The 14,178-nt window shown below is 38.2% G+C and overlaps 1 protein-coding gene across 6 annotated transcripts in view; it reads right to left on the bottom strand.

The window, feature by feature from the left end:
- Positions 1–14,178, bottom strand: part of PLD1 (phospholipase D1) — a 201,646-nt gene that overhangs the window by 102,405 nt on the left and 85,063 nt on the right. For all 6 annotated transcript variants that reach the window (XM_014866815.3, XM_070509440.1, XM_070509441.1 and 3 more), the window contains exons 7-8: positions 10,530–10,588; positions 8,534–8,626 (exon numbers count right to left, since the gene is read on the bottom strand). In XM_014866815.3, the coding sequence (XP_014722301.2) occupies positions 8,534–8,626; positions 10,530–10,588 (152 nt within the window). The remainder of the gene's footprint in view (positions 1–8,533; positions 8,627–10,529; positions 10,589–14,178) is intronic.

Genomic DNA, 14,178 nt, shown 5'->3' with positions numbered 1-14,178 from the left:
TAAAAGTTCCCAACCTCCCTTGGGAACTCCACTTGGGTTTATATTTAAGAACTATGGTCCTTCTTCCTGTAAATTTTTGTTCCGGTGGATCAAAAATACAAAAGATGATCTGAAATTACAGTGGCCACTTTGGGGCTCTTTTGAGCTTCCAAAACTTGTCTTTTTTGCACACTAGACTTGAGAACTGCAGATTTAAGACCAGAACTAGGATCTTTAATTTCTAAAGAATCAAGTGTGCCACCTTCTAGCACACTTGCTTAAAAACTATGGTCCCAGAAGCTGTTAAATATTTACAAAGAATAGCAAAATCTTACTAAGCTTGTTTCATGCCCTGAGAGCTTGGATTAGTAAATATCAGGTTGGGGGCCCCAAAATATGTTGAATAGAAATGTGGGTTGCACCCATTTTCAGCCAGATATTGCTGGGCAGAAATGAAGGTTAAATTCCGTTGGTGGCTAGGGTCCTAGCAAACCGCTGCCAGCCTCAGGGGAATTACATTGGCCATTAGAAGGAACACTCCAATGGGATAAGATCATTCAAGAAGTGCACATAAAAACAAAGGCTTCCAAATTCCAAAATAGCCTTATTGAAAGTTTCATTACAAAAAGCTAATGAAACATTAAGATATAAGAGGTACCTAAAAGAAAAGACTATACAAAAGTCTGTTAAGTTAATGGCTTTACAGACACCCCTATCTACCTTTGAAGGAGGGCCCTGTACGGGCCCCTCCCAGAGTTAATGAGACTCTGAGAGATTTTCTGGTAAACTGCTAGGTTTTTCCCTTAAATGGTCAAAGGGAAACTAAAATTAAAAATTAATGGAGCTGTTTAGTGCTGCCATAAACATTTCCTGTTTGTCCTGGCTGAAACCTGATATTTGAAAGGATTTTGTAACTTATGATCAGAAATTTGGCCAAATTAGAAGCTGATACCCAGTGCCTGGCAGAAAATCTTTTTTCTAAGCTTTCCCTCTACTAAGCTAAAATAAAACTATGTAGTGAAAGAAACAAATTAAGGATAATGTAATTGGATGGCTATGTCAGTCCTTGATAAGAAACTTACCTCCCCTGTTTATCTCAGAAAACTTGTAACCTCCCAAGGAACTGTTATCTAGACTATCCCTGATTCCTAAGACTGAAGGAAAAAAAAGGAAGAAAGAAGATTTTGGAGATATAGACTGCTATGGAGGCACCCTTGCCCAAAAATCTGAGGAATATTTTAAAAACAGAGGCTATAAGATCTCTGTTTTCGTCTCATGTATGTGTCTATTATGTATGTTATAAATACATGATATTTTTCTACCTCCAGATGGTATTGTCAAGACTAGTTGATAAGAGAGCTCTATTTAATTGGCTTAAAAACAAACAAGTGCTATGTAAAATCTCAAAAGAAATAGAACAGAAACTAACCCAAATGTTTTTCAAGTCAATAGATAAAGAATCATCTTTGGTAAATAAAAGCTCATTTGAGTTTGTGGGTTTGATTGAAATAGGCAAGTCATCAGAGTTATCAGCAATGGACATGATACAGACAAGCAGCCTTTATTCCACCTGGGTTTATTAGTCAAATGAGCTCATGTTATCTCTGTTACAAAACTTGTCAGCTATAAAAACAAAAGATTAGAATGATCGCTGACTTTGTCTAATGTCTCATGAAGTTTTTGTAGGCAATCTAAACATAGTTATTGGGAACAAGAGAACTAAATAGATGTAAGCAAGATGAAAGTTTTTAGGTGAACTTTTTTTGTTATGGAATATGTACTTAAAAATAATTTCAAAACCTTTTGGTAACTTGAAAGCTTAGAATTAAGGTTTCTTTCTAAATTAAGTAAAATGATAAAAATTTATTGAGTATCTAGATGATTTTCAAATAAGATAAAATATTAGACATGAATAACTAAACATAGGTTTATCTACCTTTTCTTCTCATTAAAGATGTTTGGGTATATTAGTAAACACGTCTTGTGCCACATTAAAAAAATCTTATGTGGGCCATCCCCAGTAGCCTGGTCGTTAAGTTTGATGTGCTCTACTTTGGTGGCCCAGGTTCAGTTCCCTAGCACAGAACTACACTGCTGGTCAGTGGCCATGCTGTGGTGGTGGCCCACATACAAGATAGAGGAAGATTTGCAAGAGATGTTAGCTCAGGGAAAATCTTTCTCAAGCAAAAAAAAGAGGAGGATTTGTGACAGATGTTAGAGTAAATCTTCCTCAGGAAAAAAAAAATTTATGTTATGAGAAAATATGTTTTCAGTAAAGAAGGTATAAGGAATGGAGATTTTTGTTGTTGTTGTTTTCCTAAGAAAGTAAATTTGTCCCAAAGTAAAATGTTATGCGAAAGAGGAAAGGACAAATATTGAATGTTAAAAAGAAAGTTATAGAAAATTTGTGGAAGAGGAACCATAAGAAGAGTTTTATGCATGGTCAAGTTGGCTAAGATTGGAATAAATTTAATTAACCAAATGAGTTTTAATATCAAAAGTTAACTGGGGCAAAATTAGAATTTGGTTTTCTCTCTCTCTTTTTAAAAAAAATTTTTTGAGGAAGATTAGCCCTGAGCTAACATCCATTGTCAATCCTCCTCTTTTTGCTCAGGAAGACTGGCCCTGAGCTAACATCCGTGCCTGTCTCCCTCTACTTTATAAGTGGGATGCCTGCCACAGCATGGCCTGAGAAGCGGTGTGTAGGTCTGCACCTGGGATCCGAACTGGTGAACCCCAGGCCACTGAAGCAGAACTTGAGAACTTAACTGCTGTGCCACTGGGCTGGCCCCTGGTTTTCTCTCTCTTAAAAGGACAGATTTTTTTCTACTCTTGATAAAGAGATTCTGAAAGGTTTTTTCTTTATTTTTAAGTCAGTCTATCTAAAAGGCAAGGATGCTATATTTTGTCAAAATAATTGCCAAAAAGCTGAGGTCTCTGGGCCAGCCCAGTGGCATAGTGTTTAAGTTCATGTGCTCCACTTCAGTGGCCCAGGATTCGCAGGTTCGGATCCTGGGCGCGGACCTAGCACCGCTCGTCAAGCCATGCTATGGCGGTGTCCCACATAAAGTAGAGAAAGATTGGCACAGTTGTTAGCTCAGCAACAATCTTCCTTAAGCAAAAAGAGTAAGATTGGCAACAGATGTTAGCTCAGGGCCAATCTTTCTCCGCCCCCCCACAAAAAAAAGAAAGAAAAAAAAGCTGAGGTCTCTCTATTAAGAGAGTTAAGGCTTTTTAACTGTTTAACTCTCTGTGTTTGCCTTTAACATCTTCTGTTGTCACTTTGGTTAAATGGATAACCAAGTATTGTTTCACAGTGACCTATAATCTTATTTGACCAAGTGTTTTAAAACCTTTTGATATTTTTGACAAACTTCCCAAAATTAAAATCCTTCATAAAATCTTTTTTTTTTTTTGACCTGAAGTAACTGAGAATTTCCAGTGGGCCCTAGGACTTATCAAAGAATTTGTTCTCTCTTCTTATAAAAAGGGAAATATTAAACTAACTAGTTTATTTGATATGTTAAATTACATGGGAAGCATTGTCAAATAAGTGATGCTAAATCTCCTTTTTGGATCTCCTTGTAGTCACATGCTATTAATATAAATGTTGTAAAAATTGTATGAAATTTTTAAAAATCTGGTATGTTCTGCTATAATGTTATCAGTCATAATTCTAGTTATTATCTTAAAATGCTGTATGTCACAGAAATAACCAAATTGCTTTGTCAATTGCATTGAAATCAAATCTTTAACCATGCCATTTTAAGTCTTTTGTCATTTACAGACAGTTACTTGTTTTACTCTATGATGCTTTTGCAAATATGCTTCATCTTCAGTCAGATTCATGGAAAGGAGTGTGACACGCTAGAATACAGGCTTCTGATAAACTCTCAGATCATAAAGCTGAGCTGCATAATAAATTACAGAACTCTAACGGACAGACTGATGGCTTCATAGAACTGCCAGCAAAAGGTCCAGAACAAATATTAGTCACATGGGACTACACAAACCGAGGCGGATGCTCGAATGTTTTGTTTTCACAGATTTAAAGAAATCTCTTCTCTTAGGCTATCAACAATTTGGTAAGATATACCTTTGTGAACAAAGCTGAAACATTTACTTTTTCTTTCTACCTGATCCGTCTAGAATTCAGAAACCCTCAGGAATTGCCTCCTGGTTCAGGTCCATTCACCAATTTGGACTCAGAGTTTTGTTTATTATTATAGGAATTCTCACTATTGTAAAACTTTGCCTCTTCTGCATAGCTCGATGTTATAAAAACACCACTCAGATAATGGTCCCTCAGTGCTTTAAAATAATTGCTAAGGCTTAGGAGCCATCACCTGAGAAACGTCAAGGAACTACAGACAATATCTGCCCTTAAAGGAACTTGACGGTAAGGCTTTCCTCTGCCCTGGTCCTCTTGCTGTTCAAATGTGGCTGAAGACTTAAGGAAACCACTTTCCCTCCTATGTGGACATGATATACCAGCAGTGAGCCTTCCTGGTGATGAGGGACCAAAAATGCTTTGATGGCTGCTCAGCAATGCTTTCTAACAGTCGATCCGCAATGTTTTCAAATGGTTGATCAGAATGCTTTCAAAGAAAGGTCTCAATCAAAAGGGAGAAACGTCAAAATTGACTAGAGTGGAACCATTTTAAAATGGAGTTGGAGCCGGCTTTCCAGAGACACTGCCTTGCTGTCTTGAACCTTGGACTGGGCCAAGCCTATGGACTGGGCCAAACCAGCCATTGTTTTATGAGTAATTGTTTTGAGAAGTCAGCAGGAGAAGGAACATCTTAGTCACAAAGACAGAGCATTGTGGACTTTCTGAAGATAGAATCAATAGTCAATGTTTAGTCAAGACTAGCTCTCTGCCTCCAGCTCCAATTAAAACTCTTTGTAATACAACCTTCCTTCTGTGCCTTTAAAGACCCCTGACTTTTACTCCCTAGTGGGATACCATTTGGGTTTTTCTACCTGAATCTGTGCTCCCCAAATTGCAATTCTTTGATCCCAAATAAACGCTTTACTCTTAAGCTGGTTTCTGTTTTTGCAAGTTGACAAGTTCATGGTTGAGTAAAGTAAATGCAATATTTATTCCTTAAAATCTATACTTCTCTTTTTCTATTAAGATATTATTTAAGAAACTTATCATCTAGTCTGCAAACAAGTACAGAGACCCTGCTCGATAGACGTGCTGTTTAAGCAGACATTTAAATTGTGGGAAGAAATGTTTACTCTGTTTGCCTTTGTTTTTCTTTTGACTTGTCCCTGAGACAAGATCATTACGAGATTCGACTGAAAGTTTGATTGCCCTGTTTGCCTTATGTCAATTCATCAATATGGAATAAATAAGAAAGTAATCAATGTTTTTTTATCGGTATGAAAATAAAAAAGGGTTATAAAGGAGTGTCGTCCTCAAAAGTAACTCCTGTTTAAGATATCAATAGCCTTCTAGTATGGGAAACCTTCTAAACTAATTTTGTCAGCTATATCCTATCATCTTTATTTGGTACTGATATTTTATACCCCACAAATGTGACTCACGAAACACTATTAATGTGGAACCAAGACTCCAATCTTTACGGGAAGATTTACACAATGTAAAATGATGACACATTCGATTGTAGGGAGGAGTCTAACTTTTTAGATTGTCCTGGTTGAAGCCTGGTTTAATGCAGAGTTTAAAAAGAGAGGGAGGTATGTTTCTTTGATATAATAGTCTTCCCCCATCTTTTCTGGCTGCCCCTTCTCATAGAAGTTACAGCTCACAGGTCAGTCCCTCGACTCCTGGGCTAAAGTCACCGTCTCCAGTCCTCAGGTCCCTCATCATCCCATTGCCTTCTTTTTCCTTCCAGGCTCTGATCACCTCCTGCGCTGATGTCGTTTACATTGCCTGTCAGTGTCGCCGTTGTCGGCACCCCTCTCACAGGGCTCCTTGAGGGCAGGGACTTTCCCTGCTCACTGGTTTTCCCAGCAGCTAAAACACAACCTGGTAAACCTCAGGCACTCAATAAATGAGCAGACCAGACAAAGGCTTCCATTTCTTGAGTAGATGTCTTAGATTGGGTTGCCCCAGAAGTTAACTCTGAGACAAGGATGTAAATGAAACTAATTTTTAAAGGGGCTTATACGGGAGCTTGTTAGGAGCCCCAGTGGGGAAAGAAGGGCAGGAAGAGCAGGAAGGGAGGCATCAAGGATGTGTTTTCAAGCCCTTTATTGTGGGCAGTTGGGCTGCAAATCTGCTGGGGATCTCCAGGAGACAGTGTAGAGCTTGCTGCAGGGTCACCCTCCCCACAGAGCGAAGGGGCTGGACTCCTGCCAGCTCTCAGTTGATGGCGGCTCCTGGGGGCTAGGAACACTTTCAGTTTGCCCTGCACACAGGCAGCCCAGAGTAAGTCTTCAGTCAAAGACTTGCACGCGCTTGCAGTTTGAAACCTTGTGGTTGGCATGTAGCAGCCACCTCAGGTAAAGCTGATGGCTGGGGGTTGTGGTCAGGAGGAATCTGCACCAGGGTCCCAGTGGGCTGGGAGGACCAGCCTCCCAGAGAGGCACGATGTGGGGCTGGAAGCAGGGGCCAGGGCAGGCTAGCTTATCCTCCATTCCTCTCCTAGCTTGGCATTCGGTCTGTCTTCCCAAGGATTCTGTACAATTGGGCTAGGAGAGGGTGGGAACATACCTCAAGTGGGAGTCTCTGAATTTCCTGTGATGTTACTTACACGCCAGGTTTATGGGGACACTTATGTAAGTTATAGCAGTTTATTTGAAAACAAATATTTTCTAGTGTATTATTTCCCTATTTATTTCAGTAAAATTGTCTTTTTGTAACACAGAAATTTTCAACTTTCTCTAGTCTAATCTCTTGATTTTTTCCTTGTAATTTCTTTTATCCTTTCAACACCCAGAAAATAAGAGCCCAACTTAATGGTACTTTTTGCTGGTGTTGTATCTTAAATATGTTTAAAGGTACATCAAAGTTTAGAGTTTATATATTTTTAAGACACACATAGCTCAATTTCATGCTTAAACATGAGCTCATACATCTTTTTCAAGGTTGGGGAAACAATATATATTCTTAATATTTTTTCAAAATTCCAGTAAATTATTGTTGCGACAAATAGCTATTGTCTATTACATTCAAAACATTGTGATAAATGCTTTAAGGACACAAATAAGAATCAGATGAGAATACCACGTCACCAGGAGTCTTTCGTTGGGTAGGACATAGGATATGAATTAAAGTTCTCTGTCTATATCACACTTACCATAATGTACATCCTCACACACGTAAGTCTAAAATTATCATCTATCAAGTCAGACAAATTTTTCTTTTTTTAGTTTACTCTTTTAAGTGTACAGTTCAGTGGTTTTAATTTTGCAAAGTTGTACACCATCACCACTAACATCTAATTCCAGAATATCTTCACCACCCAAAAAGGAACCCCAGATCCATTAGAGCCACTTCCCATTCTCCTCTCCCCTCAGCCCCTGGAAACCACTCATGTACTGTGTCTTCAGATTTGTTTATTCTGGACATTCATATGAACGGAATCATATAATATGCAGCCTTTTGTGTTTGGATTGTTTTACTTAGCTCAATGTTTTCAAGGATCATTCATGATATAGCAGGTATTGTTACTTCAAATCCTTTTTTTTCATTTAAAATTAAAAAAATTTTAAACTTTTAAATTTAATTTTCAGATAAATTCACATACCATAAGCTTACCCTTTGAAAGTGTATAATTTCAGTGGTTTCTAATATACTCACGAAGTTGTGCAACAAGATATTTTCATAAACCCAGAAAGAAACCCCATACCCATTAGTAGTCTTCATTTCTTTTCATGGCCAAATAATATTCCACTGTATAGGTAAACTACAATCTGTTCAACCACTCATCAGTTGATGGACATTGGGGTTGTTTATACTTTTTGGCTCTTCTAAATAATGCTGCTATGAACATCCACATATACATTTTGGGACAGATGTATTTTTCTCTTGGGTAAATACCTAGGGAGTGGAACTGCTGGGGCATATGGTAACTCCATGTTTAACATTTTGAGGAACTGTCACATTGTTTTCCAAAGCGGCTGTACCATTTTACATCTCCACCAACAGGGTATGAGGGTTCCAATTTCTCTATATCCTTGGCAATGTTTGTTAATGTCTATCTTTTTTTATTATAGCCACTTGTGGGTGTAAAGTTGTATCTCACTGTGTTTTGGATTTATATTTCCCTAATGACTAGTGATGTTGAGCATATTTACTTCTGCTTATTGGTCATTTGTGTATGTTATTTTGCTGGCCAATTTCTGAGGCCTATGGCCCACTGGGCTTTTACATATGTAATATAATTTGTACAGTCTGCCTACAAATCCAGGTTTGAATTAGGATGTTTAAATGGATGCTCAAACTTAGAACTTAAAATAATTTAAAATTTGTAGTGCTATGACTTTCAAGGGATTTATAATTATTATTGAAAACTAGTACGTAAAAATTCCCCCAACATCCAGTTTATTAAAATAAACACACAGAACTCCTAAGTCCTACCTTTTTGACCATCGGTAGCAGGCTCTTCCCTGACCACAGCAGTTCAAGCCTGGTATCCTGTGTCCCCCGGATCTCTTCATTATCATACCTTCTCTGAAAGAGATATCAAGTTAACCCATCATGTTCAAATTTCCAGCTCACACTTAGCTGATAACAGTCTTGCAACTTGGGACTAAATAAACTGTTTTATTCTCACATGATTTCCCTCCCCACTCTTTCCTCCTTCACCTTCAAATAGCTCAATGTCATATTTGCCAGGCTGAGTACTCCAGTAGCTAATCTTTAAAAACATCTGGACAGGTGTAGACCTGTTGGCATTGGGGGCAGCATAACTCTGTTGTACACACTGCAGGTCCTTAAGCATCCTGGCTTCCGGCTCTAAATGCTGAGCATTCTTTCCAGTCATTGCGACAGCCTGAAGAAGACCCCACACACTGCCAAATGCCCGCAGGGGACTGGTTCAGCTGCTGTTGAGACCACCGGAGGTGCTCACCCACAGATTCCTGGGCATTTCTGCATCCTTTCACCTACAGTTCTAGGACCACGTCATGCCAAAGGAAGGAGAGCAAAGCTACTAGCTTTTTTTTTTTTTTTGAGGAAGATTAGCCCTGAGCTAACTGCTGCCAATTCTCCTCTTTTTGCTGAGAAAGACTGGCCTTAAGCTAACATCCATGCCCATCTTCCTCTACTTTATATGTGAGACGCCTACCATAGCATGGCTTGCCAAGCAGGCCACGTCCGCACCCGGGATCCGAACCGGTGAACCCCGGGCCACCAAGAAGTGGAATGTGTGTACTTTTAACCGCTACACCACCGGGCTGGCCCTGCTACTAGCTTTGAAAAGACAAACATCTTGATTTTGAAAGATGTGAAAAGAAGGAACAATAATAATGGCTACACAAAAGAAAAATTTAAAACAACTATCAACAGTACTCTTTACTAAAAAAGTTAAGCTCTTTATAACATCAGGCTCTCATATTGCAAAAGAAAATAATCAATAAGTAAATTTCAATCTTGTTACATAACATAAATTTTACACAGTATTATTTTTAGTCATGGAAATGAGTGATAAACAGCTAACTTTTATAAGTGATTAGAAGAGGGATCTTGTACAGTTAATTTTTTTAAATTGAGATATAATTGACATATAACATTATATTAGTTTCAGGTGTACAACATATTGTTTCAGTATTTGTATATATTGGTAAATGATCATCACAATAAGTCTAGTTAACATCCACCACCACGTTACAAATTCTCATTTCTTGTGATGAAAAACTTTTTTTTTTTTATTTTTATTTTTTTCGGATGTACATCATATTTCAAATTCTGGATACATTACATCATGTTCACCTCCTGAACACTAATTATAGTGCATCCCCTCACATGTGACCCTAATCACCCCTTTTGCCCTCCCCACCCTTCCCCAATGGTAACCACCAGTCCAATCTCCAATGCTATGTGTTTTTTTTTTTTTTGTCGTTTTTATCTTCTACTTGTGAGTGAGATCATATGGTATTTGACTTTCTCCCTCTGACTTATTTCACTCAGCATAATACCCTCAAGGTCCATCCATGTTGTCACAAATGGCTGGATTTCGTCATTTCTTATGGCTGAGTAGTAGTCCATCATGTGATGAAAAACTTTTAAGATCTACTCTCTTAGCAACTTTCAAATATACAGTGTTGTATATTTGATTTTTAATGCATTCTCCCACACATCATATTTGCTGCCTGTATTAAACATTCCTACTGTTGGGTTAGAGAAAATCTGTGCTGTAAGCACGTAAGAAAGAGCGTGGAGCAGTTGCTCCCTTTGTTTAATGTAGCAAAATACTCTGTTTTGTATAAATAGATCCCCTCAGTTACCCTGTTGGAGAGAAAAGCAGCTGGCAGTGAAGCCAGGCGAGCTCCATCACCATGGCACACCGACAAATCAAAAGATAATGTTTATCAGCTTTCACATTTCTCTTTAAAGAGCCAACACTGGAACTTACATGCCCTTTGGTCCCAAATCATGGATGAAAGACAGCTGGCTTATATCAAGGAATTCAGTCTGAAAAGAGGCCAAAAACCCATAGTTTAGAAAGTCAGAAAAAAAAGAGAGAAATTTATACATTCAAAAAACCACATATTAGGTACTGCTATGTGTAAACACGTCTGGGGTACTCTACAGACCACACAGATCATTAACAATCGCATTGCCCTGAAAGAGTACAGATTAGAAGAATATCCATAGTTAAAACACAACCAAGAAAGTGACCTGTGCTCTAAGACGTAGAGATAAAATGCTCAAGAAGGTCATGCAGAGAGAATGTACTCCCAAAATTCTTTTGTGTTTGTTTTGTTGTTGGGGAAGGGGGATTGTGTCATATATACAAAACAAATAATAAAAGATTGTGTGAAGGGAGTGACTTTGGTGCCAGGTTTTGGAAGACGCTCTAGACTTGGCACGTGGAAATGGGAGGCAAAGGGGGAAATAGACTAGGAAAGGTATAAGAAGCTCGTGGGATGTACAGTTGGGTTAGAGTGAGCACGATGAAGGTGAGTCATGGAAAACGAAATGGCAAGTAGGTCGAGGGGAGATAGGGAGGTCTTTGAACTTCAGGAATACCAGAATATTCTAACACAAACTAAGATAATATTATGTAATTATAATATAAAAATAATTCTATTTTTAGTGAGTAGAAAGGAAGAAGTTTAGGCCTACCTTCACCGTATAGATTACAAGAAGATTAAAATCTATAAATATTATAATAGCAACATCAATGGCTAACATTTACTGAATGCTTGATATCTGTTGGCCCTGTACTAAGCATTTTTCATGCATTATCTCAAACCTCTTTGAAATAGGTATTATTTTTTATGTTGTCAGAAGAAGAAACTGAGATTTAGAGCAGGAGTAGGCAAACCATCTCTGCAAAGAGTCACACAGTAATTATTTTAAGCTTTGTGGACCATAACAGTTAAACCACTGTAGCATGAAAGCAGCCAGACACAGTAAGTAAGTGAATAAGCGTGGCTGTATTCTAATAAAACTTTATGCATACTAAAACATGAATTTAATATAATTTTTATGTCATGAAATATTCTTCTTCTTTTGATTTTTTTCAATCCTTGAAAAATGTAAAAGCTATTCTTAGTCCCAGACCATACGAAAACAGGCAGTGGGCTGGATTTGGTTTGTGGGCTATAGTTGACCAACACTTGTTTTAGAGAAGTTAAGTAAATTCCCCGAGATCACATAATTAGCACGGAGTAGATTCAGAGTCAGGTCAGACCAGTCGGTATCCTCAAAACTAAGCTGCAAAAGCAAAAAGTCATTCAACATTTATCTTACTTACATCGAGCAACTTTATTCTAGCTGGGTGAGCCCTACATGAACCCAGAGGCATAGAGGGGAAAACCAACAAACGTGATGTAATTCTCAGCATACGCAGGAGTTTTACCTCATGTATTCCTTGAAACAACTAGACTTAGATATTATTTTGCTCCCAATTTAAAGAATTTTCTTTAAAAGCAGCTACAGTAAGCCCAGATCTGCCAATGGCTGTAAACCATGTCAATAACAGGTTTGATAGAAAAATCAAAGACAAAAAAGACATGTTCCTGGTGTCAGGAAGCAGAGGGGAGACCAGACACAGAAAACACTCCATATCAACAAAGTTCTGTGGGAAGAACCCTAACAGTTACGGGTGAAAGTAGTTACAGAGTTACAGAGGGAGAGCAACCACTGTCTAGCTGACAAGACATCTCAGAGGAAATGGAATTTCCTCTGGCCTTGTCAATGGGATTCACGAAATGAAACATAACAGTTTTAAAGTTCTGTATATGTGATTGGAAATGTCTAATATTAACAATGTAAAAAAAATTACAAATCTCTCAGAGCTGTCAGTCCTTGTGAGGGCCAACTAAATGCTTGCATTTCTTTCTTAGGGTTACTTGAGGAAGTATTTAAAATTCAAAAGGACTTAAGAACTCCAAATCAAGCAAAGCCTCACATAGCATTTTTTATAAGAATTTTAAAATCCAAAGTCTTTACACTTCATTTCTTGTATAAAACATGGCAATTCAGTACCATGCATTCTTGATCTGATTTGTGGAAATGCTTTCTAACTGGAAAACGCATAGGCTATTAGAAGTGACAGTGCACACTTTGAGCCACAGAATCCAAAATATTTTAAAATCCGAAGCTACAACTGCTCATTTTATCTCTAGGAAGCAGAGAGAAAATGTCAATCCTAGTTTACACCGGAAGAAACCACTACAGAGGTGTAACTAGTTTATGCAAAGTCACAGAACAAGCGAATGAAAGAACAGGAAATGAAAAGCAAACATCAAGGAAATCCCTTATCTAATACCTGGATATTTTTTCATTCACATAGCTCTTATCATCAAATAGTTGACAACAGAAATATTCTTTGAAATAATTCAGAAATTATAACTTTAGAATATCGTAACAAACTTGCAAAATGTAAGAATTTCACCTAAACAAAAAAGTATATGTCAGCAATGCAGAAAATTTTAAATTGTGTATTAATATGAAATTTAAATTTATCCTAATGGTTTAGTTAAAAATTGAGTAAAGAGAGACTTAAAGAAAGAACTAGCCCTATTATACGGAAAAAAGATCTCTGGCAATAAATCTTCTAATACAGATTTATGGGATTGAAGGTAAATGTGCCAAGGTCAATTTGGAAGCAAACCTAAATAATACAATTAAAATTTAACAAAGATGGGCTGGCCCCGTGGCCAAGTGGTTAAGTTCTCGTGCTCCGCTGCAGGTGGCCCAGTGTTTCGTCGGTTTGAGTCCTGGGCGGGGACGTGGCACTGCTCATCAAACCACACTGAGGCGGCGTCCCACATGCCACAACTAGAAGCACCCACAACAAAGAATATACAACTATGTACTGGGGGTCTTTGGGGAGAAAAAGGAAAAAAAATAAATAAAAAGAATAAATTTAACAAAAATGTGCTGTCCAAACTTCCCAGTGATAAGAATTCCATTCTCCATTCAGGCAGATGATTCTTAGGAATAAAAATTTAATGATCAATTTAGCCTGACAATATTCCATAGGGCTTATTGATCTCTTGAATAATGTTCTAGTCAATATCTTTTTTTGTTTTTTTTTCCAAAGGAACTTGTGAAAAGTACAACTAAATGTTAGGGAAATAGGGAAGCAAAGGGCTCCCATGCCAAGAGACAAGCAACACACCCTAGGGGTAACAACAAACGCTGGAAGTTACTTGACAATCACATACACACTGCTTCTCTACTCCATCTCTGTATTAGAAGAGAAGGGGGATGTTCAGAGGCCCCTTTATTCCTGAGGTAGCAAAAATTCAAGCAAGTGGCCAAGTAGGGAATTCTCGGCAGCAAGGAAGACAAGAGTGTGGGGTTGGGCAGTGCCCTTGCAGTGGGGGTAGGAGGTGGGCTCAGATGCTCCAAGAAAGGCTGCCTTCCAGGTAAAACCGTTAATACAGCTCCAGAGAGAAGAGGAGACGTCTAACCTGTGGAGGAAACCAAGTGGCTGGAGCAAGGCCCATGGACCTCCCAAGTCTAAGACTCAATCGTAAAAATGACAACACTTCCCTTAATTTGCAGATGCAGCTGTTTAAACCAGGACAGCTTTTCCCTTTTGGCAT

Source organism: Equus asinus, chromosome 5 (genome assembly GCF_041296235.1).
Source record: "Equus asinus isolate D_3611 breed Donkey chromosome 5, EquAss-T2T_v2, whole genome shotgun sequence".
In the NCBI taxonomy this organism is placed as follows: domain Eukaryota; kingdom Metazoa; phylum Chordata; class Mammalia; order Perissodactyla; family Equidae; genus Equus; species Equus asinus.
This window is presented reverse-complemented; position numbering and strand designations above follow the sequence as displayed.